This window comes from Gymnogyps californianus, chromosome Z (genome assembly GCF_018139145.2).
Source record: "Gymnogyps californianus isolate 813 chromosome Z, ASM1813914v2, whole genome shotgun sequence".
Taxonomy (NCBI): domain Eukaryota; kingdom Metazoa; phylum Chordata; class Aves; order Accipitriformes; family Cathartidae; genus Gymnogyps; species Gymnogyps californianus.
In genome coordinates this window covers 70997055-71023375 of record NC_059500.1, presented here as the reverse complement: position 1 = coordinate 71023375, position 26321 = coordinate 70997055, and the positions used below count along the sequence as shown (strand labels likewise).

Here is a 26321-nt window from a genome sequence, read left to right as displayed (position 1 = left end):
TAGTGATTAACGTTAAGGACAAATGTAAGTCCATGAATGCTTTGCTGACTAGGAGTTTACATGCAGAAATAGGGCCTCAGTCATACCACCCAAGTTATCACTGTGGTAAATATACATGTTCCATCTAATTGTGTAAATATGTGTATTCCTTCTTTCTAAAAAAATCCACAGGCAGAAACTCTTAGGTACTGTAACAGGAAAATGAGGTGTGTGCTTTAACTCAAATCTCAGACTGAAATAGCTCATAACTTACGACTTGAGGACATTGGACTGTTCTGCATAAAATGAGTTGATGCAGTTGTGCTAATTAAAGGGAGAAAGTGTTCTGAAATTGTAGAACTTTTTAGCATAGGCTCTGCTTTTTGGCTTTTAAAATAATTCCTTGGAATTTATTTTTGAACAAGAAGATTCTAAGCTATTATTGGCTTAAATGTTATCTAAAGAAAACATGCTCGGTGTATTTTACCTTTGATCTTACTGAGGAGTACAGTACCATCCTCTGCGTTAGTGTGCCCTAGTATAATCCAAGATTACACATAGATTATGTGCAGCATGCTTTCAATGTCAAGAAAATTAAAAACAATAGAAGGAACTCTGGATTTGTAAATTCTAGAATTCTGTATAATCTAGAATCATAAGTACAATATGAAAAAATACAATTGACACAAAAAAGTATAGTCATAGTATAGTAGCTATTCAGGAAAGTTACTGCATCATTAGTTCATGCTAACTTGCAGAACCATGATCAAGTCAGGTGAACAACCAGAACTATCAGATTAACAATTCAGAATTTTTAACAGGTTGTCCTAACTAGATTTTTTCTCCTTTTCCCTGCATCCTTTCTCTCTCTTTCTCCTTCTTTTGCAATTACATACTTACTTGCTTGCTGCCTTTCCTACATCCTAAAATATTTTCATTTCTTCCCTAAGACCTTTGTTAAAGAACAATGTAGTGCTTTGCTTTTTGCCCTGACACTCTGGATAACTCCTTGTCATGCCTTTATTTCACCCACAGTGTGACTGATTCCTCACTTACTTCTCAAGACAGGGAAAGAGTAGGTGAAGGCAGAGGACAGGGGTAAGGGCTTGGGTTTGTTTGCAGTTTTACAGACTTACGCCTGCCCCCTTCTTTCTTCTGTTCCCTTCCTCCCTCGCTGCCTCCCTCCCTCCCCATCAATACTTAAAAAATCATTCCCATTCACGTTGTGTGCATGCACACGCTGGGAGAAATTACAAGCGCTCTGCTCCAGGTTGCCTTGACAACTTCAAGGCATCCCTGTGTGTGGGGACCGGTGGCACAGCAAAGTTTCCCAGGCCCCCTGGGGAAGGGGAGGGGAGAGAAAGAGAGGAGGCAGAGGTGCTGGAGCCAGCAGCCGTGTGGAGGAGAGCAGCAAGCAGGATGAAAGGGGCACATACATCTCCCGCGGGACAATGGGAGTTTTGCTGGCTGGCTGTGAAAGGACACACTGAGGATACAATGGTCTGTGACACATGAAAGCTTTGGAGTGAACTTTATTGCTTCTCCATTAAGGACCCTTCCAGAGTCCCATTCAGCTCTAAGAAATCTTGTCAACATCTTAAAATGTAAAGAAAACAAACCCCTTCATTTTCTCATGTTTTAAAAACAGATTTTAAATATCTTTTTAGATAATTCTTGTTGTTGGTATGCTGGAAGCTTTTGCAGTTTCGGCCCCAGACATTACCGAGTGTCCCTCTTCTGAGTTCCCTCAGTTCCTATTAACTTCAGTGGGAGGGAAAGCTGCCCAGCAGCTCCCCAGTAAGGGCTCTCTGAGGTGAGAACTTGCTTCCTCCTCATATAGCTTTTGTTCATACTTAGGCCTGTCATCCCTCTGCTTTGAATGCTTGCTGCTATACATGCCACAAGCGGTTAGAGCTCAAGAAGAGAGGAATTGCTATTCCCTACTTTCAAGCTGAGTAGTCATTTATATGATAGCAAGAGCAGGAATGAGACTGAGCAACCTAAAATAAGGGTCCATGTAGTCACAGCCAGAGTGCATAATAGGAAACCAAGCTCGAAAGCAGCTTATAAAGAAAAGAGCATGACTTTTGCTTCCTGACATATCGCTTGCACATGGTTCACCACTTAATCCCAGAATCAGTCCAAGAAAGAAATAGGATCATGAGCTCTAATCCTTCAACACAGCAATCTTTAGTGGTAAGATATGCCCTACACTGACTCCTAGTTATTTTTGGAGTGTAGGAGACTCAACCTAGTATCAACTGTGGAGTACAAAGAAAATCAGGCTTGGTTAAAGCAGTAAGCATGTATGCCTGCAAACGCTCTAGACTGACAGTGCTCAGCGTCTGGTCCTGAATCTATTACCTGGCAAGGGCAGGATACTGGGAACTGACTGATTTAAAATCTGTGCATTTCCAAACCTTCCTACCAAACTATATAGGTTAACCTTTTCATGCTCAGGATGTAAACCAAGTTTAAAGCTGATCTTAGCTAAAATGAAAAAATACACAGCCTATTGCTGCTACTCTAGAAATAGCAAGTAAGAACATAAAGCAGCAATTAAAATATACAAAGATAAAGTTGACTGGACTAGTACACATGCATTCATTTTTCACTTTTAAAATTACACTTTAAGTTATATACTGAAACTTTAAAAATAAAATTTGTAACAAATGCTGTCTGATATAAACATTGTGCAACTCAGTAGCAGATCTGAAATTCTCCAAAAATTATTAACTTTATTTTTATGCATTGGTTAATTATATTTGCATTATTTTGCATTTGCATTATTTTGAGGACTCTAAAAAAATAATCACTCCTCCATCCACTGACAAGAGGGCTACAGGACTTACTTCCTGTTTGTAAAGATAAGAAAACTATTTATTACTTGGTAGTATTTACCATTTTCTTCACAGAATTTAAAAACATAAATGTAAACTTACCACAAGCATTATCATCCAGTTTAACAGATGGAAAAGCTGTGCAGAGAAATGAAGGATCAAGTGCTTCAAATGTTGGATTTCCATTTTCAGGTTCTTACTGTGCCAGTAACACTTTCTTCTTGCACTACAGTGGCACATGTACAGGGTGCAAATCTAGTGATCTCCCTTTGCAATTCATTTTGTGGGTCCAGATCTTACTGGCTCTAACGGCTTTTGCCGAAAGGACAGGCAAACACTAGCTGAAATGAAAGGGTAAGTATGAAGCATGTGATTGGTTTTATACTTTGAAGATTTGATCAGAGCCTGGAACATAGCCTTGATCTCAGTTACATCAGTGACTAGAGTACTTTCACTGTAACTCCAGTAGCACATATTTTCTCCTTTAGAAAGCAGATGGAAGTACGATATATCTACAATGATTTGAGAAAACATTTAGTTTTGCCAGGTCATGATTCTAGTTTTATGTTTCCATATTACTTATATTCATGCAGACATGTTGCCTTATTTTAAATGCTTTCTCCTCTGAGACAGGTACCCAGAGCAGAAGGTGGTTCAACTTTCATTATATTTTATATGTTCAAAGATGGCATCTAGATAAACGTGTGGGCAGTTCACGGAAGTCTGGATTAGAAAGTGCCATGTAGGTGTCCATAGGAGGAGATAATAAAGCAAAGATACCCTTTCCTAACCTCTTTTTTCATTCTGCACTTTGAAAGCTTGATTCCAACAAGAAGCATCAGCACTGTTTTGAGACAGATGGTGTAGCCCTCCAGATGAAGTATGGGGAAGCTATTGACTACTTGAAATTTTAAGGAGAAGGAGCAAAGGGGCATTTTAAGGAGAAGAACACTAACTGCACCTGCTTGGAAAGAGAAAGAGCATTTCCATTTCTGACAGTCCTCATGAGACACTCCTTCTCAGAGATTCAGAGCTCCTTCCCTGGCAGAACTGCACCTTCATTTAAAAAACACAGTGCAGCCCTGTTGGTGCAATCTGATGAACAAACACTTTAGCAGATGCCATAGTGAGCACCCTAGTATTCACATTAGATCAGATGCTTTAAGACGAGCCAAGAATTAGGATCAATGTGGCAAGTTTTGCAAAGCTTATAAAAGACTCTAAATGCTTATTCATACAATAGTAAGGATTTTCTGAAACAAGCTAACAGCATTTAATCTGTTTTAAACTCCCACGGCTTGGAACAGAGGTAAACCGAGGTCATTCCGTTACGGATTGAAGAAGACTCTTCATACACATTAATTGTAGCAAACATTATCAACATTACTTGAGAGTACTCTGTTTTCTTTCTTACTATTACAAATTAGGTGCAGCACATTTCTAGGGCACATTTTTCAGACTATGGTGACTATGCTAATCAAAAAACATGAATTGGCTCACTGGAATACAGGGAGTGGCACACTGCATCAGACTAATAATCTTTGCTTTTAACAAAGTGTTAACGAAGCACAGAAAGCTGTAACTCTTGTAATAGAAAATTATGTAATAACAAGCATTGGGGGTGGGATGGGAAGACAGTAGCAGTAAGAGCTGTGAAAGAGGGCCAACTTACCGTGGGTAGCTTTAAATGTGCTGGTCATCAAAACTCTTCCCACAAAACCATTTTCATCATGCTGAGTTTACACTCTTGACTCACAACCATATGAGGTGAATGTCCTTGTGCTTAAATTTACTAGGAATTGCTGCCCTGGATAGTAAAGCATCAGGGAAGATGGGAGTCCGAGCAGTAGTCTACTACATGAGTACTACGATCATTGCTGTACTGATTGGTATAATCATTGTGGTCATCATCCACCCTGGGAAAGGTACTAAAGAAAACATGCACAGAGAAGGCAAAATTGTGCAAGTGACAGCAGCAGATGCCTTTCTTGATTTAATCAGGTATGGCTACAATATTGCACATTTTCTGTATCAATAGCAATGACAGTAATACTGAGATTCACATGAGAACAAAAGTAGAGAATTTTAGACTTTGACTGCATAAACTAGCCAAATTTCTTTCAACTATGTGACACCAGTATCTCTAACCTCTACAACACTACAAAAGAATACATGGATTTATTTTCAAATCAAGCTGTTGCAAGGGAAGAAACTGCTTTTAATATTCAAAGAAAGATTCTTTCTTTCACACACAAAAGAAAGATTTCTGTTCTGCTATCTGCATGGGTCTTTTCCCCTCCTTCCATAGCACAATCCTTATTACCAAATTCCTCTGCTTTTCTTTACTTCCAACTTTCGACAGTTTTCTCACTTCACTTGAATCCCTGATTTAGCTATTCATCTTAATTTTGAATTGTAGCTGTCAATCTGGGTGCATCTACTCAACCTGTTAAATTGTATGGATGGGAAATAAATTCCAGGAACAGGCAAGTAAAATGCTTGAAATAGAGGGGCACAGATATAAAATCTTGTTTTCTCCTTGCTTAGAGACTCTGCAATGCCTCTTTTATAGAGCTAATATGTCACAGATGTATTCCAGGGAGTAGGGAAGCTGAGGTTTTGAACTCGGGAGCTTTTCCACAGGTAAAGCCACCAAAATTTTCTGTTCCACTAACCCATTTGGAGAAGCCAGAGACATGGAGAAAGGCCTCCAAGAGTCATGCTGCCAGGAAGGGGGACTTCAGAAAGACCCATGAAGAGGTTTGCACTCAGATTCCTCAAGATTTATTCAGTTAGGCTGCTTCTAATTCCCTCAGAAATATCACCATTCTGGAAAGCAAAGAAACAAACCCCCGTATGTAACAAGTATACACACACATATAAAATTATATGTGTATGTGTTTTTATTAAAGAATACTCAAACTTCAGAAATATTTATTTCTTAATCACAGCAAGACTCTAAATCGAGTGATAAATGTCATGATGTACTAGGCTACGTGACTGCAAAAATTGTTTGAGAAGTGGAAATGCATTAAATATTAATAACTTCTTTATTAATCTGGATTCAGAAAGCATTAATAAATAAAAAATTAAAAGTCAGCACTGACCCACAGAGCTTTGTTCATTTGGTAATTTAGCTAATGTTCTGCTCCATAACCAGACCTGCTATACAATATTGGATATAGAGATTGCAATTGCCAGGATCTGTCCAACCCTACTACATTTTGTCCTGATAAAGCTAACCAGGCCAATGCTATATGCAAAGCTCTACTCACTGTATACATAATTACATATTTGTCTTAGGATTCCTTTGAAAATTAGCTGGTCAATTCTTTTATTAGCTGTGCCCCTACTTAAGATATTACTAGAGTCTTATTACTTCTAATGTTATTTTCTTTCTTTTTCACAGAAATATGTTCCCTCCAAATCTGGTGGAAGCTTGCTTTAAACAGGTAAAAATGTTTAGTTACTTCCAACTAAAACATAACAAAGTAAGCAATTGAAATGTAATAGCATTTTCTTTAGGAATATCACGTACTCGTACTTACAGCAGAAACAAATCTTATGTATGCTGCCAGCTGTCAAAAAACCCCAAACTAAACCAACAAGATCTGTGGTTTGTTTTCAATCATATTGTTGTCTCAGTATTTGCTACGAGAAGTGAAGAAAACACACCTGGCACAGCAAATCAAAAAATAAGTTTTTTCAAAATGTCAAATTCATAAGTCTACAGCAAGCTTCATTAAAGTCAATACAGATTTACTTTTCAAAAAGAGTGTTATGTTAAATTGGGAGATACTGAGATATGCACCATCTGTACAAAGACTGGAAGATGTTCAAGAATCTCATGTGAGAAATGTGCATAGGTTCGAAACAGAGGAAACAATTTTGTGGACATCAATAACAAAATCAAACTAGGGGACTTCCTGTCACCTATGGTAGGAGTGCATAGGAATGTTCTTTCTATGTTGCTTCCCAAATTTGTCTATCATTAGCCTGGTCTTAACCTTAACTGTTCTACAGAGAAAATAATAGTAAGTTGTTACATTCCTTTTTTAAAAGGAGGATGTTATAGATTCAGTGAAACCTGTAATGTGTATTTCCATAATCTAATTGCTTCATATTGACCCCACAGACAATCTTGAACTGATACTATTTACTAGTTATTGCTGTAGCAATAAAAAAAAGCTGAAATATGGAGGTCAAGAAGCAAGAGGATAAAGCAGAAATTTTCCAAAGTCCAGCTGAGTTACATCTTGCAGAAGAATTGAAAAGAAACAGTAACATTTTCTTTAGTTATATAAACAGAGACCAATAAAAAGTAGTGACTTTCTGGATTAAAGATTTGGTCAAGATTAAAGATAAACTAGACGCAGCTCCAAAACCAACAAATGCTATGCCTCTGTTTTCAGTAAGGATGATGATGAACTCAGGACAGTGATGCAGAAGAGCAGTATGGAACTACAAAAGTCTATATCTAATCTAGAAACAAAATTCAAAGAATTTAATGTAATAAAGTCAGGGAATTATATCATCTTTATCTCAAAATAATGAAAGAATTAGGGCATAAAGTTACAGATCTAGCAGCAAGTATTTTTAATAAATCTCTCAAGTTGGGAAGTTATTATCTATAACTGGTGAAAACAATCATAGTGCCTTTCAAATTGCAATTTCAAAAAGATTTGGGAGTTGATTCAAGCAGTTAATAACCCATTAGCTTGATCTCGGTTGTAGTGAAGGATATAAGTACCCTGAAGGAAAGAGAAAAGACTTGGTAATAAATGAAAATGAAAAATACATGAAAAAAAAAAAAAAGACAAAGAATAACACAGGTTTCTGAAACATAGATTGTACCAGAATAACCTTTCATCTTTATTCTACAAGATTGCTCATTTTCTTCTTTTTTTTTTTTTTTTTTTTTTGGTGCCACAGAAGTGCAATGGATCTAATCTCTTTGGACTTCTGTAAAACAAAGTTTTTACTATGAGGGAAGTGAAATAGTTGAGCAGAGGATAAGATTATTGTAAGAGTTGTAAAATTTGTGGAGATAACAAGGGAAGTTGCTGAAGGACTGGGCATACCTCAGTTGATATTTTTATGAATGACATTGCCATTAGATGCACACAATGAAATTTACAGATGACAAGAAAGTCCAAGCACTTTGTATCGAGGTATCTAACAAATGCCAAAGAAGGTGGTATGTGCCTGGCACACTGTAATACTATAAAGCCACAACAACAAAGTGAATTGGCTCTTGCAGACATTGGCATGTTCGGTTATCTCCTTGTAGCTCTTCATCCCATGTGAAATAAACATTTAGAAATTAACAGTAATTTCTGCTTTGAGATGGAAAGTTATCATCAGAAAGAAAAAAAAATTAAAACCCCTCTAATTCAGCTCTAGGATATATTTGGTAACATAACTCCATGAGAAGAAATAAAGCCAGAGGAATGTGACTGTCTGGAATACAGAGTATATTCGGGTCATTACATTCATAGGAAGATTCATGCACAATGAGAGAGGAGTTGCTGGGATTAACAAAGGAACACAATGTATAAAGCAAAAAGAAGCTTGATTTAAAAACTATTCAGGTACGAAACCCAAAGTGGGAACAGAGCTGTATATGATAAAGAAAAATGTTTACAAGAAGAAATGGAAATCACTATTTAAAGTGGGAATTAGTAAGGTTTTTAACCTTCATTACCTAAAAGGTGAGGTCCTGGAAAAATCTTCAATGAGGAGTCGTGGGAACAAACAACTTCATCAATTCTAAGATATAGCTTGAAAAATTCTTTCAATAAAGTGTCCTACAGCAACAGGAAACTTGACTCAGTGACGGGCAGTGCTAAATCTATGTTCTTAATTAAAGTTGACCTGTAGATTCTGTTTACATTAAGTATATTTTATTTCTCCTGTGCTTTACAGCTTAAAGGGATTTCTGAAAAATGGTTCAAAAAACAGGAAATGTTTAATGAAAGTTTTTTTCTGACTTTCAGCAGCACCTATGCTTACTGAAGCACCAGGATTTTAAATCTGTTGTACTGATACTATTACCTTTTGAATCAGGTACCAAAATCTAGATTTTTAGGTATGTTATTTTGTTGTAGCAGATTTGTTAAACTAAAAACATTTTACAGGAGAAACAAGTATGTGTGAGATTCATAGGTATCCAGATGACTTTGTACATCTGACTCCATAACTTTCTTTTCAAAAGTTTACGTCAGGTTTTTCATACATTTCTCAGAAGATTTATGAAGAAGGATGATCCATCTGGCACTAATCTCAGTCTGTAACACTGTGTTTGCTGGCCGAAACACAAGACAGACTACTACTACTCATAGTCGTCCACACTCAAAGGCGTAATACTGATCCACAGCTTTGCACACCTGGAAACCATCACTGGCATATGCACTCCACATTCAGATCACATCTTTTGATACATTAGGTGCTCACTTTCTGTCTTATAGCGTCCTTAGGCAGGTTTCTTTCCTGACAGAGACCTGCAGTGGAACCCACTGGAAAGTTTTTCTTTCTTCTTCACCATGGCCAGCAGACAGGTCCTCTAATGACTGTGTTAGTACTCACAGCAAGTTTTGAACCTGTTACTTTCCCCATCAATAGCAAGCATTTCCCAAAGCAGCTCCACTAACACACAGGACCAGCTATCATTTCCAAAGTTTTTAACCTCAAAAGATCAACTATTACTAAAATTTTGTGACACCAAGACGTGGAAAATTGTACTTTCCTTTGCATAATTAATTTTAGTGAAGTAAAGCTAGTTTTCTGGATGTGGAATTGCTCTCCTGCAAAATGAAATGGAGCTGTGTGGAAAGGGTAACCAAGGTGGGGAGGGCTTCTAGATGGAGTTGGAAAAGCTTTTATAGGATGGCTGCTGGGAGAAGAAGTCATGAAGGAAGACTGGGACCTTAGGACTTATTTAGGAAGGATCTTCCTAAATTTTCTACTGTTCCTCATTCAGTCTTCTGGTCCTTTGGATTCCCTTTCCTGTTCTTTCCCAGCAAGTCTGTGAGGCAAACAAAGCTGCCTCCTCCTGCTGCTTCTTCTCCTCCTCCTTCTTTGCACATTTTCTTCCCCAGAAACAGGAAGAGTGGTGGAACAAAATGCCCCTTCCCCTCCAAAAAGGACGCCCCATTGTGGATCCCAGAAGCCAGGAGGAGTCCCTGTAGGAGAGAAAGAGAGCCCACAGGAAAGCTAAGGAAATCCTTTCATTCAAACCTTCCAGCTGAGAATTGGCAGAACCATTTCAGGCTTAGCTGGTGGCATTCAGCCCCATGCCCCAGGAAAGTCTATGAGGACAAAGAGCCACCCTTGCCTAGCAGGTCAAGTTAAGAAAAATAATCTGGAAATGTTGGGCTTTAGCTTTGCTCTGTTCTTCACTAGTTACTCCCTCTTTCCCTGTGAAAGACCAAAGTCCTGTTGGCACCCTGTCTCTATCAGGACCTCCTCCAATTAAATCAGTGGCAGGTAGGGATCACTGGAAACAGCAGATTGTTAATCCAAACAGCATACTTTCTGATGCTGGTTATTTCCATATGACATATGTTGCTACTTTCACTATGCAGTGATCATTTGGGGGCTTTTGTGATTTTTATCAGTAACAGGAGAATCTGAAAAGACTGACTGCAGATAAATATTCCACACTTACCTAAAACTAGATTACTTTGTTCAGTATTTTCTCTATACCACTATATTCACCCCCAGTTTAGGGATATCTAAAGAAATCTTTGGATTTATCTTTCAGCTCTGGCCATTATCTCTTCATTTCTCTTTCTTTGCTAAATTCAAAAATGCTATCTAGCCTGGGGCTAAGCAGTTGTAAGTAGTCTGCTTGTTAAGTAGATACTGCTTTTTAACTGCTTGTTCTTTGTGCTGTGCTCTGGGGATATATCAAAAGACAAAAGAAACACAAGTGAACTTGGGACATCAAGAGAAACAGAATCAGTCTAACAATTTGGGGGGGGTCATTCTGTTGTGAATAGGTGGAATTTGATGCCAGCTGAAGCTTAAAGAACTGGAAAGGTGAATCTGATAACTGCACTTCTTCTGAGCTATTTTTAATTAAATATTCTTTCCTGAACTCATCCTTATCAAGGGTATTGGAAGTGTTAATCACACATCCAGACATGAATACTAACTAATATATGCTGTCTAGTCCTCATGATAATTTTGGCTAGTTAAGATATATTTTAACCTGTGTCATCAGCTCTTCTGCAGACAATTTAGAATGCTTTCACACATGCCCATATGGAAAGGAAAGCAAAAATTAATTAGGAAGATGGGATCTCATTGCCTTATTTTCATTTATTTTCATTTTTTTCGGCTTGCATTTAAGCAAACTTGTTGCTTTTAAAATCATCATCCACTAAAAACTACATCATCATACAGACTTAGCACAGACAGTGCTAATTATACTATCTCAGAGTACTGACAGTAAATTATGAGTTTTCAGAGCAGTTACCCATGCAATTATCTTGTCTGCAAGTTAACCACTGGAATGTGCTATTGCCGTGTTATAATGTTGCTTCTCAAAAAGCCATGCAATATATACAAGTCAAATGACTGTGGGCATTTGTACCACTAATGAAAACAAAATAATAATAAAAGTGTAAACAACTAATTAATTCTATTTTGCAATAAAGTAATTACATTGTCTATTTCATAATGAGATAATTAAAATTCATTTTAAAGCTGTTCATTAGCACCATGTCTTGTAGAAAAGTCCAGAAATGCCATTATTTTTATATTTCACTTGCAGATAAGGTTGTTCATAGAAAGTGATTAGTATTAATATGTTCCAAACATATTTACCTTGCTCCTAATTTGTTCTCTATACATGAACTTAAGGTAAAATTATGAGTATCTTGCATCTAAAATCTTACCAGGCAAAAACACCTCTGCCTGGAGATAAAATGCACCGAACATCCTCAGAAACGACAGGACTTCAGTGATGTTGTCGAGCCCATCACAGATTATGAGTGTAGGTGTGTGGACTTCTAGTAAAACATAACCAGCTCTTCTGAGACCCTTAAGCCTACAATCCGTTATATAAGCAGTTTTTCTTTGTCTAATTTCTTCCATTACTGAATGTTGCAAAAGAACAAGGATCTGCAGAATCACAGTGTGATATTAAAATGTCAGTTTGAGCTACATGAACAGCTGATAGCTCTGATTCCCACCAAGACAGAGATCTGCCTGAAAGTAGGAATCTCATAAAAGCTCACAAAATGATCTCTTATCACCAGTTTCTCTGCAGAGCAGTAATAGTCAACTCTGCTATTACCTCATCTATTTCAAAGCCTTTGACATTTTCTGTCATCTTGAAGGTGGTCTTTCATCCTGTCACTTCCTATAAACAGTTGGCTTTTTCACTGTTCCACACACAGAAAACTTGTTTTGTGGTGGTCATGCAATCTTGCATTCTCCCTTTAGTGTCATCTGAAAAAGCACTAACAAGAATAAAGCTCAACCTACACTTTTCCCTTAGTAGATATCTTCGTTTCATTTCCTTTATTTGGTTTTCCTTAATTTCTTTTGCTTCACCAGAAAACTTCTCGTGACCTTTGATAGACAACTTTGGGCATAAGAAGACAGACATATTCACAGAGTTATCCTTAACCTCATTTAGCAATAATGAAAGAAAGGCTAGCTCAAGTGACTGTCCCAGAGCAAATAAAGTTGCTCTGATTCCTGTTGCTCAGATTCCCATTTTGAATCTTACTCTAAACCATTTCTCCACTGCTTTGGAAGGGGTTCTAGAAAGACTATTCTCCCTAGTAACATTTCTGAATACTTAAGTCTGACCAACAGGGTGACTCAACAGATAAGATCTACATCTCTGAGCAGCAGTCTAGTAGCTGAAATGGAAACAGACTTTGCTAAGTGAGGTCTTAAAATCCATATTATACCCTTAAAGAGAGTTAACTAATAAAGAATTAAAGGCATCTTCCTGCTGGGACATAATTCCAGAATCAGCACAAAAAAGAAATATGCTTATTACAACCTAAAATGATTTCTAACCGGGGTTTTTAAAGGCAAGAAACTTCATGTGATTGTGCTTTCTCCCCTGTAGCTGCCGTTGTAATTTTTAAGCCCAATGGCCAATTCCAACCTAATTTGACATGAGGCGGGCAATTCTCAGACTAATCAAGACTGTGCTGCCACTGAAAGAAAAGCAGTCTATGACTTAGCTGCCTGTTCCAACAGGCAGCAGCCAACCAGCCAGGTAGCACACATCTAACACTGTCTAACAGCCGTATCACGTGTTGCTTTTGACCTAGTCAAATAGGTAGGAATGAAAGAAGGACCTGAGGGTAATGGAGGAGAATCAGGACAAAGTCAGTTATGATGTGTCTAGGGAAAGAAGGAAATGAATAGGAAATTTGGGAGGAAATTAGGCTTTAATTCCAGTCCTCATTAAACAACTTTCTTTTTTATGTTTGTCTAATCTGTATGCCCACAAGTCCAGCATAATTACACCCTTCAGATATTTGCATTAAGAAATTTTTACCTAAATTTTTTTTATACTGAAAAACAGTAATAAAAATATACATATGACACAATTATCATACCTGTACATGTTAAAAAAAAAAAAAGAATTAGAAATGTTTGATGTACAATGTTAGGCAGTATTTTAACATTGCTGTCAGGACTGAATTAAAAACCTTTTAGTGAGAACTTCTAGAAATTTTCCATTTCCACTCTAATACCTCTCTGTCACTTAAAGAGGCAATCCTATCCCTCCTTCCCTGGCTGTGTAGTTCCAGTCTCAGTGGTTTGCCCTCTCTGGCATTCATCAGTCAGTGAGCTGATTCACCTCCATAGCCTTTAACCGAAAATGGCCACTTTTTTTGCTTGGTACGTTTTCTGCCAATTTAAAAAGTAGAATTGGCTCACTGAGAGATCAGACTAGAACCGACACAGAGAAGAAATTATGACAGCTTGGATGTGAGTGGATGAGGGAGTGGAACTGGGCTTTTCCATTTCAGCCAACTGTTTGAACAGCTCAGCTGTCTCCTCTAACCACAGCCCAAATCTTAAAATGTTTTAGCAAATTTCCTTTAAAACTCAAGAGTATCTGACCTCCATGGAGATTTGTTCTGCTACATCTTATCCAGAAACTTTCCATAAATCTCCTGTAAGCAAGTTTTATTTGAAATTCTGAAAGACTTAAAGCCTTCAGGGGGATACAGCAAATATGTGGAAAGAGTGCATAAAACTATTCAGGTGTGGAAAATAACAGAAAATTAGGTCAGTGTTGATAGATGCTGATATTCAGGTTTCCCATCTTAGTCATAAGTACTCCATTTCACTCAAATACTTTTGGAGTGCCAAACAGTCTCCAGATATTACTAATAATACTACAGCTCCTGAACTTAATATTTGTCTTTTGTTGGCAGGCCCAAAGGAATAAAAATCCAAAGCTGCTGAATAACCTTGACACCAGCATCCCATTGCTTTAATAGGGTATTTAGCATCCTGAGATATATTAGAAACATTTTACTAGTGATATTTAGTACTCTTTGTGTTCAGCAGAATTTAATGAGGACAGGGCTGCAGCGCTTTTTGATCCCAGACACAAATATTCATATACTCTTTGGAAAAGCATTAGGTGGTGAAAGACTGGTTTTCAGAGTAGACGTTTAGGAGCATATCGAGGTTTTGAAATTGATTTGCCCATTCCATAATGGAACCTTTTAAGGTAGAACCCTTTTCTTAATTAAGAAAAGCGGTGATTTGTTACTGCAAAGCATAGAAAACCAATGGCTTTGCCATAGCAAAGAAAAAAGAGGTATGTTATATTTAAGTTACATTCAGTCTAATTTTTTCTAATAATTCAAAAAGATGAAAAAGTAAGGAAACTCCAGAGCACATGAAAATATTTTCACTAGCCAAAAAAGCCTACTTATTTAACAGTTGGAAATATGTTGGGAAAAATAGCAATTTATAAAAATGCAAACTAAGAATCAAGAGTTTTGTCACAAAACTCATGAGCATGACAAATCTGCGACTTTGATTTTCACATATTTATGAGAAAATGAGCTTTGGAAGCTAAAGGTGAAGATTTAGCTCTTGAAGTTAATATGGGGTTTTGTTGCTTTCAGGAGAGCCAGGTTTTCATCACAGTACATTTTACCATCAAGTATTACACAAAGAATTCAAATGTCCTACAATAGTAATTAATAATTTAATGTGTGATTTTTACCTTTGTTTGCTATAATTCACAGAATTCCTATCTTTCTTTTATTTTTGTTTTAACAGTTCAAAACTAACTATGAAAAGAGAATGTTTAAAGTAGATATTCCATCCAATGACACATCCACAGTGGCTTCCATAATAAGCAATGTGTCAGAAGCAATGGAAACCCTCACCCAAATGAAAGAGGAAATAGTTCCTGTTCCAGGTTCTGTAAATGGAGTGAATGCCCTTGGCTTGGTGGTTTTCTCAATAAGCTTTGGCCTGGTGATTGGAAGCATGAAGGAGCAAGGTCAGGCATTAAAAGACTTCTTTGATAGCCTTAATGAGGCTATCATGAGATTGGTAGCTCTAATCATGTGGTAAGTACCTCTTTGATAAATTCCATTTTAAGTTACTAACAATATTTTTTCATCACAGTCAGGCACTGGATAGCAAGAGTCTGTTTGGCAGGAAGTCAGACAATAAGAACTTAACTACCTTGTAGTTTTTTTCATAAATGAACCCAAGAACTGTAATTCTGTATGTCAATAATTTGCCCAAACATACCTACTCTTTCAGTGTGTTTAGCTTTTGACATGAGAAAAATCAGGGTGTATGGCAGAACTTGCTAAGCTTATACAGAGCCATTCTACGTCTTCATAAAGATAGCAATCACAACAGTATGCTATCAAAGTTTCCTTATATCCTAATCTGATTTCACTAAAGGAAACCGCCAAACCTCTCCCATAATCTTATTTATACATAGCAAGACCTTGTTATCATTAGTTTCCAACACAACTGCTTCCTGCAGTTGTGTAGTGTATACGTATGTCCTTGCATTGTAGCTGCACTGCTTACACATACACATAATTTTCCTACTTTCTTTATTGTGTTCAATAGGTAAATAAAACCAATACCTTTTCCCTCAAACTTTAGGTATGAAGTCTTTTCAACAATGAAGATTCATTATTTGTCAGGTAGAAGGTTAAGTTTGAAAAAAAATTACGTCTTGTTGCCTTCTTTACTACAGAAAACAAACAAACAAACAAACAAACAAATCAGCTCCAAAAGCCTACCTAAGAGCACACACACATATGTTCAGTACTAGATACAAAACTAAAAATATATATTTTTTTTCCAGTAACTAAAATTCTGCCAGGAAAAATCTATACAAAGCAAAAATCTTTTCTCCTTCTTTACAAGCACGCTTAAGATGATAAAGCAGTGGAAGAGAATTGATACTTCTGAGAAATTTCTACATGGATTTGGTGGCTTAAAGTGCAATTGAGATATGCTAGATAAATTTTTTTCTGTGGTAACTTAGTGTGAAAAGACAAGTTGACATTTATAGAAATAAGGCTGTACCAAAAGTCCAGCTGCAGCAGAATTACGTTATAATTTTATGCTCAGCACTAGCTCTTTCTTCATCTGTAGCTGTGCTTACTGATAGGAAAAAGCAGATCATACCACCTTTGTTGCTGCCCCACAATGCAGCTAACCTCCATCATACAGATGGCTTCATGCTAAAGTATTTATGCAGCGCCCCACTGGATAAAATGGGGCATGGCCAGAAGCAGCTTGAAATCATCAGAAGTTATCAGCCTTCTGCGTGGGTTCCTTCCCTAACAACATGGGAAACAGCACTGGTGATATAATAGAACTGGGCGCTTGGCATAGTCTACAACTGCGTCGGCTGAGCCTCCGTTCATACAGACAGAATTATAACAGAATTGGCTAAACTAGCTTTTAAATGACACTTGAATTCCAAAGGGGGCTCATCTCCTTACATGTTTGAAAGGCATGCTATACATCTGGAAATCCTTACCAGATCCTGAATCCAATGGAGCCTATCAGAAACATTCACTGCTGTGGTTTAATCCAGGTTGAACTGTTACGAGCTCAAGAGTTAAACTCTTGAACTGCTTCTGAATAATTACAGTCATCCTAACAGTGAAATCCTACATTCATGCATGCATATAAACACAAAAGGTATGGATGGGGGAGTGAATTTCTACTTCGTTCAGTACAATACTGATTTGATTTCTTATTTGCAGGTATGCTCCACTTGGAATCCTCTTCTTGATTGCTGGAAAAATTGTTGAGATGGAAGATATGGGTGTGATTGGTGGTCAGCTTGCTATGTATACTGTAACAGTTATCATCGGTTTGCTAATTCATGCTGTCATTGTCCTACCTCTTCTCTACTTCCTGATCACTCGTAAGAACCCTTGGGTATTTATTGGAGGCTTAATCCAGGCATTAGTCACAGCTTTGGGAACGTCTTCCAGGTATAATACAGTATTTTAAGGCCATATTGTTTTTATAATATTACTGGTTTGAGAAACAATTTTGCCTAATGTAATTTGTTAACTCTGTACTCAAGTATTCACTTGGGCACTTTATTTCAGTTCCGCTGCTCTCCGGTAGAGACAATTATTATCATTATATTGACTTGAACTCTATTTTCTATAAGAATCCCTGAACAGAGATGAAATTAGTCTCTTTGGTGATGCAAACTGTATGGCCAAAACCCTTGTGACTTTGATTAGCATTGGTGTTTGAGATTTTTAATTAGTTTGTAATGGCTTGCCGGTAAAGGATGCAGCTGGCAAAGGATATACACAGAAAAATGGAGCAGCAAACAGGAAAGTTCAGAGGGGATTCTGAGAGAGCTTGAGAGCCCTTATTGGCAGCTGACATTCTGTGCTCAAAATCCTGATAGCCAGTGATGGATATACAACCTGCAACAGAAATGCCGCTTTTGCTCATTGTTGATGAAGTCATAGGTACATCATATGACTAAAAAACCTGTTTGCATCTATGATGAAAGGAAACATTATTGTAATCAAATATATGTTTCTATACCATATGACCTTTCATAAAACACCTTTCATTTTAATAGAATTTAAAAGTGTCTCCTAAAGACAGATGTTTTAAGTCAGTTTTAGTTCTGTATTACTACATTCAGGTTCCTGGTGTTTGGGATTATTTTGAAGATCTGGATGAGAAGCTGTTGTGACCATTAATGTAGAATCTGATTAAATTTTGTATCACTGAAAAAGCTCTTGAGGACTTAAAAAAATTACGACAGTATATTAATGGGTAGAGAGGGACAATTACTAATTTCACATTTGACATTTTGATGTCAATCCTTGCAAATTTATGGAATGCTTAAGAGGGAATTTGATTAATAATGATTTTTAAAAGAAGATAATAAAACTAATGCCAGTCAACATAGTTTAAGAGACAATAAAATGAAACTACAATTTTGGTGGGTAACAATAATAGTGTTAAGAGAATATGTTCCAGCTTCTGTGAGACATTCCACTTGGCACTGCTCAAGATTCTCAGTAAGAACCTAGATCGATGCAAGAGAACATACTATACTGCGAGTGGGTTTAAAAGCTGTTTAAAATTCAACTGTAAGTTGACTGTCGTCAAAGAGATTTTTCTAGCACAATCTTCCACAGCCCTTCTTTACTTCACATTTCATCATTATTTTATTCTATCAATATTGACAAAGTTTTCAAAGACATGAAAGTCTGTTAAGTAGTTAGCAATGAAGAGGTCACTGAGACAGAGTAATCTGAATTGCTGGGTCTTGAAAAACCTCTTTACTTTGGTGTGATCAGATGTAGAGATCCATCTTTAAGAACAAATGGCCCAGGCAGCTCTTATAAAATGGCCGCCTTATCCTTCCTTCTGAGGCAGTGTCTCTGAAAAGGAACTTGGCGTCATGTGGGCTGAATGGCGCTCCTGTAGCATACGAAGCCAAAATGTTCAGTTGGGTTGGTCTTTAAATGAAATTATCATTTATATCATATTTGGATGTAGCAGCAGGGGAATAAGATTAAGTGGTGTACAGGGCCTGGCTGGGACAGAGTCAACTTTCTTCATAGCAGCTCGTATGGTGCTGTGTTTTAGATTTGTGACCAAAGCAACACTGATCACGCACTGATGTTCTAGCTATTGCTGAACAATATTTGCACAGTGTCAAGGCCTTCTCTGTTTCTCACTCTGCCCCCCCAGTGAGTAGATTGAGGGGTGCGCAATAGGTTGGGAGGGCACACGACCAGGCAGAACTAACCAAAGAGATATTCCATGCCATATGCATCATGCACAGCAATAAAAAGGAAAAGATGGGATTTTAGCAAGGCTAGCCATCTTTTACTTGGGAACTGGCTGGCCATTGGTCTGCCTGTGGGAGGTGGTGAGTGATTGCCTTTGCATCACTTGTTTTGTTTTGTTTTCTTTCTCTCTTCTTCCACTTATCCTTCACTTATTAATTTTTTTTTTTTTTTTAATCTCAACCCCTGTGTTTTCTTGCTTTTACTGTTCCTTTCCTCTTTGCGTGTCCCACTCAGGGTGTGGGGGCAAGTAAGCAAGTGGCTGTGTGGTACTCAGCTGCTTAGTGGTGTTAACCCACAAGTGGTTAAGTAATGTAACTGTCAATCAAAATGCCCTTTCCAAGGGAGCCAGCAAATAAATAAGAGAAAACATGCTGTTTACGGAAGGCTTGAATAGCTCAATTTGTATAAATTTAGGAAAACAATGCTTAGGGATGATTCAATCATAATTCCATGACATAAAAAATGAGAAGCGGGAATTTTTAAATAGACTCCTCTGCCTAGCAGAAGAATCTCGTGACAAAATACTCAAGTTAGACACATTCAGACTAGGGACTATATAGAGGGTGACAGTAATTAACCATTGGAAAAAGTTTCCAAGAGCATTAGGAGAACCTCCATCATTAGAAGTGTTTAAATCCAGCCTTTCATTTAAAAAAAAAAATATTCTGGTAGATCACATAAAAATTAAGACAGACAGAACAATCTCTCTTGTCATCACAATGCATGACACACTTCATTCCCTCTTTGTAGAATTTACATCATGTATTACCTTCTTTCTTTTTGTTTCAGTTCTGCAACACTACCTGTTACATTTAAGTGTCTAGAAGAAATAAATGGAGTGGACAAACGAGTTACAAGATTTGTACTCCCAGTTGGTGCTACAATTAATATGGATGGAACTGCTTTATATGAGGCTTTGGCTGCAATTTTCATTGCACAGGTTAACAACTTTGATCTGAACTTTGGGCAGATTATCACAATCAGGTACAGAAGCCATTATTACCTACATCTAATAAAAGCACCTTTGTGATGACTCCTTCTTGCTGTTATATGTGGGATTAAACAAAAGCGTCTAGAGCTAAAAACAAGAACTGCTACAGTAGCTGAATAACTGTAATGATTTACATCTTCTGCACAGAAGAGGCCCCCCAGCACATACTCTCCATTAGGTAAACCTTTAAAAAACTGTAACATGACACACCTATCACTGCATTTAGTAGATTCAACAAGAACAGTTTTTAATGACTTTTAAATTTTCTTTCTTAAGGACTTATGCAGCTGTTGGGAGCTATAGACTTACAATCAGTACCAGGTTGTTTATAATGCGCGTACAAAGCAGTAGCATAAAAGCATCACAATGCTAATGCTAGGAGAGGTAGTGTTTTCGTAGTCCTGATGATCTCAGGATACAAGTAGAGCAAGCTGTGTAAGGAGCAGTAATACCTTTTATTACACCAGCTGATAGAGGTGGAGAAGATAGGTACGTTTTCAAGCACACAAGCCTTCATGTTTGAAATAGAACAGCAAACAACCCACTGAGTAGCACTCGAGGATAAGCAATCTGCATTCATTTCATTACGTTACTCAAACAGTTTAAGAGAAAAGGGTGATGGGTACATGTGCAGAAGAAAGAAATGTCAGCAAGGGGAGAGAGGGACACTGCAGGACAGAGAGACAACTATTTATCACTCAGGAACACTGAAGGTTCAGATATGGTGAACTGGGAATGTAGAAGATTTTCAAGCAGAAGTGCTTCTCTCCATAAAAACCACCAGCTTAATTCAGTATTCATCAACAGAAGGCAAAACTCTGCCCTCACACTCTGAGGCAATAGTTCCACATTCATTAGTACTAGAGCTGCTCCCTGCCAAATCACCCGACAGAACAAATTCTTCCTAAACCAGGTGTGAACAAGCATATTTCTATCAACTTACTAGACTGTATGATTCAGGGTTTCTGGCAGCTTTCTGTTTTCTGATGGCACAATGCCAACTGCTGGAGGACAGATACTTCACCTGGCATGAAGTTATAGTGAGATGGACAGAGAATAAAAGTTCTTGCATTAGAACTGCCAGGACAAAATTACCTCCTCAGCTTTTCTTTTAACATGTTTGAGCTCGTGGAGTGAGTTTGTTCAGTGGGTGGGAACATGTAGCTATAATGGTTTTGTCTGGCCCTTAGCATCTAGTAGGGGATTTACCACCTAACAAAATCATGTTTTGAGGGTTCTGGATAAAGGTTTAGTGTAAACATCTTGGATTAAGATCCACACTCCCCTGCAGCTATGCAGTGGTCAGATAAGGGACTGGGCTCATCTTTTTATTTACTACCGAGCAAATGCCTTCTTGCTTCACATCTGTTTTTAATGTTTGCCAGATGATAAGGAGAGTTTATTAGGGAAGTCAATTAATTGCTCTTGCCATCTCTTTGCACAGCATCACAGCTACAGCTGCCAGTATTGGGGCTGCAGGCATTCCTCAAGCTGGACTGGTCACCATGGTCATTGTGCTTACATCAGTAGGTTTGCCTACAGATGATATCACTCTTATCATTGCAGTGGACTGGTTCTTGTAAGTACTTTTATGGAGTCAGTAAGGGCTTAGACCATATTTAGAAGTGCAATAGCCAGGGACATTCTGGCAATACTGCAATCAGTGGTGTACTTCTTTTGCTGTGGAAGGCAACACAAAGAAGTGTTGAAAAGAATCACAATTTCTTGCAATTAAGATATTTTCTTAGAGCAGATGGTGAGGGGTGTTGCTTAATGATGGTTCCTCTTGCATGCAAAAGGGTTACTTAGAAACCTGGATCTTTAGGGTACTACAAAAACTTTCAGACATACTGTAAATAAATTAGCAAAGAATTGCTTTAGTCTTCTAGTTTTTGTAGGATGGCAATGAAAACCTTTCCATCAATCAAGCTCAGAGCTGGCTCTGATCTGACCCAGTTCATTGCAGCCCTGCAACTAGACTTCCTAATCTAGGAAAGGTTTATATGTCTACCCCATGGACACAGAAATGAAAAACATGTGTAACTCTTATCCAGCCACCACTATGTATTGCCCCTCAGTTTTCCCATTCCTTTGTCTGTAGAAGACTGACACCTGTAGGTATATGGGGAAATCCCTTAGGTCCAGGAACTAAATCAAAGGCAGAAGGTTTCCTCTGACCTCTATTTTGTCTAACACCTATCAGTTATAGTTTCCAGAGGCTTTTACCCTTCAGTCTTCTCAAGTGATCCCTGCAAGAAGTTGCCCATGTTGTTATCAGAACATAATGTCTTCAAATGATTATCTAACCACATGCTGACAGCCTTACGTAGGTGGACGCTTATCAAGTAACAGTGCCAGTCACTCCTCGTCAAGCTGCCTCCTACATCTTCTGGGCAGAGCCCTCTAAGAGGGCTGAACTGTGTAGTTTATTTTGAATTATTTCAGCACAATTCCACCCTAAATTACTGACCATACTTTATGGTCAGGAGAGAAATGACCCTAACAAGGTAGATTCTCATTGGCTTACATGTTCAGAGGATATAAACCCAAACCACCAGAGTATAGAAATGCCTCCAAGAAGCATCTGCCATATGCTCACTTTGTTGACCTCACCATACAGCTGTTTCTTGCTGTGAAGTTGCCAAGAATATTAACGCATTTCGTGACTCCAAATCCTGGTATGTTTGTTAAATTCTGTAGAAGAAATCATGGCATTAACAGTTCAGATAAATGAATATACATAAAATAGCTGAATCATCTAATAGCTACTTAAAGGCCATTTTAACAGCTAGTCTGCATGCTTCCTTGAACAAGTGGTGAAATCAAGGCTAACGTACTATTTCTCCTTAGGGATCGTCTCCGTACCACTACCAATGTCTTGGGAGACTCCATTGGAGCAGGAATTGTTGAACATTTATCACGGCATGAGCTGAAGAACAGGGATGCTGAAATGGGCAATTCTGTGATAGAAGAGAATGAAATGAAGAAACCATACCAACTGATCTCACAAGAAAATGAGAGTGAGAAACCATTAGATAGTGAAACCAAGATGTAGGGTAAAGAAAGCATGAGTCCAACACTACAAGTGTCAAAAACACACACTTTTTCCAGCCATTTATATCTTGAATTCACCAAGTTCACTTATTCCTTGATTCCTCCCTTTAGGCTAGCACTGGAAAAAAAAAAGAAAATATATTCCAAATTAGCAGTGATCATGGTATATGTTGGCTTCCCACTTAAAAAAAAATTAACAGGCAACAACACTGGTCCTGCTAGACATGTGCTAACTGAGGATAAAAAAAGAGAGATTATCAATTAAATAAAAACAAAATCAGTGTATATGTTACTCAGTCCTGTGAACCCTTTTTTTTTTTTTTTTTATCAACTGGAAGGTAAAAACAGATAAGAGAGCCTGAAAATGGTTTTATTTTTTTAAATACCTGTTGCAAAATTCCTAACATCTATAAACACACAATCAATACTTCTAACTTGATAACTGTATCCAGCTGAGTAAATTAACAGGATTTTTGGTTTTTATCTGATTTTTTTTCCTCTAGTGTTATATCATTGTTCAAATACTAGCAGGACAATAAAAAGAAGGACATTAATTGAAAGGATAAAAAGGGGGAAGATATATAAATAAAGAAAAAAAAAATACCCCAAATCAGCACTTTTATCAGCTGAGTTGAAATATTTCTGAGAAAGTTATTTTATCTAGACACAGTTTTTCCCACTAGCCTCAGCTGATCTTGACAAAAACTGAGCCTAGTCAGCTCCTACTGACTTGCAAACATTTATATATGTATGTATGTACCTCCAATCTGGATTTGCCCCCTTAATTTCAACATCACAACCCAGTTCAACACTCTATGCGTGTAAGTGTTTGTAAGAGCAAGGCCCTAGGCTGTATTGACTCTGGGACAGAATATGTATCTTCATCTCTGTTTGGGAAAAAACCAGCATGCTCTGGGTATGCCAATTATTTACTTAATAAGCAATAATAAGAATAGAAGGCAGTGCCAGCCTTCTGCAGAAGGTGCAGAAGGGTGAGATGCTCAGATCCTAAAGGGGCTGGATTCTAAATCTGAATCCCTGAGACCAACAGGAGGTGTTCTGATTAGAAACCTCCCAAATGCTTGGTCATCCCACTGATAAATTATAGAGCTATTAGCTGGATTTACATTTTTCCATCTGGAGAAGAAGGCTCCCTATCTCAATGTGAAATTTTGAAATCCTTGTGTGTTTATCAGTAGCATCTCAAAAAAAAAACCCCAACCCCTTTAGAAAGTAAAACTAATGGGTGCTTTTTTACTTTTTACTAGGAAAAATATATAAATTGCAAAATAGTAAATACTATAATAAATGTTGAAAATTTAATTAGAAAGGATTTTAAAGCGCAATATTGTAGGTTTCTTTCAGGGAATAGATAAGGAAAGAATGAAAAAAGGGAGACAATGCACTTGTAATCCTGTGGCTTTTTTTTGTTCTTTTCAAGATTATCCCCTGATGAAACCCTTTCCTAGAAATATAAATTATGTATTTTTTTCCTTTCTGCCTTGTATTATTATAGAGGTTAAACTGGAACGTCTTATAATGCAGTTACAGTTGGGGGAACAAAAAAATATTAATCGACAGGCACAATAGCATTGAGTGATCTGTTTTATTAAAATGTTCGGTTGTCTTCTTTCTGCCTCCCCCTACCAAAAAATTCTGATGATGGAAGTGAAGGATTCCCTTGCAATGTCCCAGTTGCCACTCAAAAAACATTCAAGATGTTGCTTCTGTCACCAAAAGGACATAAATACGGTGTACAAGTAACTGTAGTGAAAATGTCAGCATGCTGGTTGAAGGCACATCTTTTCCCAGGCAAGACCGGTTTTTTTAGGACTGAAAACTCCTGCCCATCTTCTCCAGTTGAGTGACCCAGACAATATGAGCAGGAACCCTCCAGTGAATGTAGTGAGCAGTGTTTAATACAGAGTATTGAGCAGTCAAACCAACAAAGCTCTAAATGAATCTCTGACTGAAAGAAAACAAATATTGGGGGTTTTTTTTGCTAACAGAATGCAAATTTAGGATACAGACAGGCATTTTCTGATATGTAATTAGAGATATTTTTATATAGATACTGTATTCAGAATGTGTGTATAAACATTAACTGTAGAATTTATGGCATAACAATTTAATTTTTTGTTAAGATTTTGTTTGGAAATACATTGCAAAGACAATGTAAATGGCTGTCTTTCTATGACATCAGCTGAGAAAAATGAATTGTGTCACAAAGAATGTGATCTTTTTTTATACTAACTTTGTTTCTTATGGAAATCAGGTATTACAGAAAGATTCCTTTCCCCATCCCTTACTGGTTCTGCATTGGTATGCACCCAGGGTGGATTGAGAAACATTACTTTGTAGATGTATTTTCAATAAAAATAGTTTTACATTACTGCTTTTTTGTGATTTAGAATTTCTTTCAAAGGCTCTGTAATAGAAGCTTCGCACAAACTCAGAGCTGACAAACTCATAATATGGGATTTCAGGAATTCCAGGCCATTTTATGCAGCAGGGCTTTGATATAGCAGGGCTTCCTCACTTCAAATACCTGCTTACAGTTTCATGATTAAAAATAAGTAAGTAAAGGGGAGGAGGGAGGAACATTAAAAACTAAAAGAACCAATGTTCATCCTACTTAAGTTCATTCAAATTCAAGTATATTAATTCATTCTGATATCTGCAAAATACTAAAAAAATAAATATTTACATTTTCATTTATTCAGCTACTGCAAAGCTGCCAGTTCGTTTTGGATGTACAATTAGATGGTCCAAACCCCCCACTGACTGGGGTATTACAGCGTCGTAATGTTACAGCCATCCTAGACAATCCACTGTTTTTCTCACAGAAGTGGTTTGTGATGGTGTCAGGTTCATTTCGGCAACAACTTCAGCTAGCAGTTATCATTTAATGGAAGTGAATGTCTTGTCAGAAGGACGGGGAAGGTATAAAAGACATGAGCTGAATCACTTGCATCTAGAAAGTTGTGTTGGTTGGAGCAGATGGAGGCAGCAGGGAGAAGTCCTGCCTTCCTGAACCACCAACAAACCACTGGACAATGACCTCTATGAATTTGTCTGTGGTATTTTGAGTGAAAACAATATATAATGCAATCAGTTTTGTAAAAAAAATTT

The 26321-nt window shown here is 37.5% G+C and overlaps 1 protein-coding gene across 4 annotated transcripts in view; it reads left to right on the top strand.

The window, feature by feature from the left end:
* The window catches only part of SLC1A3 (solute carrier family 1 member 3), a 65223-nt gene extending 42015 nt beyond the window's left edge, over positions 1–23208 (top strand). For 2 of the 4 annotated variants that reach the window (XM_050912889.1, XM_050912887.1), the window contains 7 exons: positions 4616–4820; positions 6229–6271; positions 15099–15394; positions 17069–17302; positions 19934–20128; positions 21580–21714; positions 22986–23208. In XM_050912889.1, coding sequence (XP_050768846.1) covers positions 4616–4820; positions 6229–6271; positions 15099–15394; positions 17069–17302; positions 19934–20128; positions 21580–21714; positions 22986–23190 — 1313 coding nt within the window. In that variant the 3' untranslated portion in view covers positions 23191–23208. The remainder of the gene's footprint in view (positions 1–4615; positions 4821–6228; positions 6272–15098; positions 15395–17068; positions 17303–19933; positions 20129–21579; positions 21715–22985) is intronic. The other 2 variants (XM_050912888.1, XM_050912890.1) reach the window with 2 other exon arrangements.
* The last annotated feature ends 3113 nt before the right edge of the window (positions 23209–26321 follow it).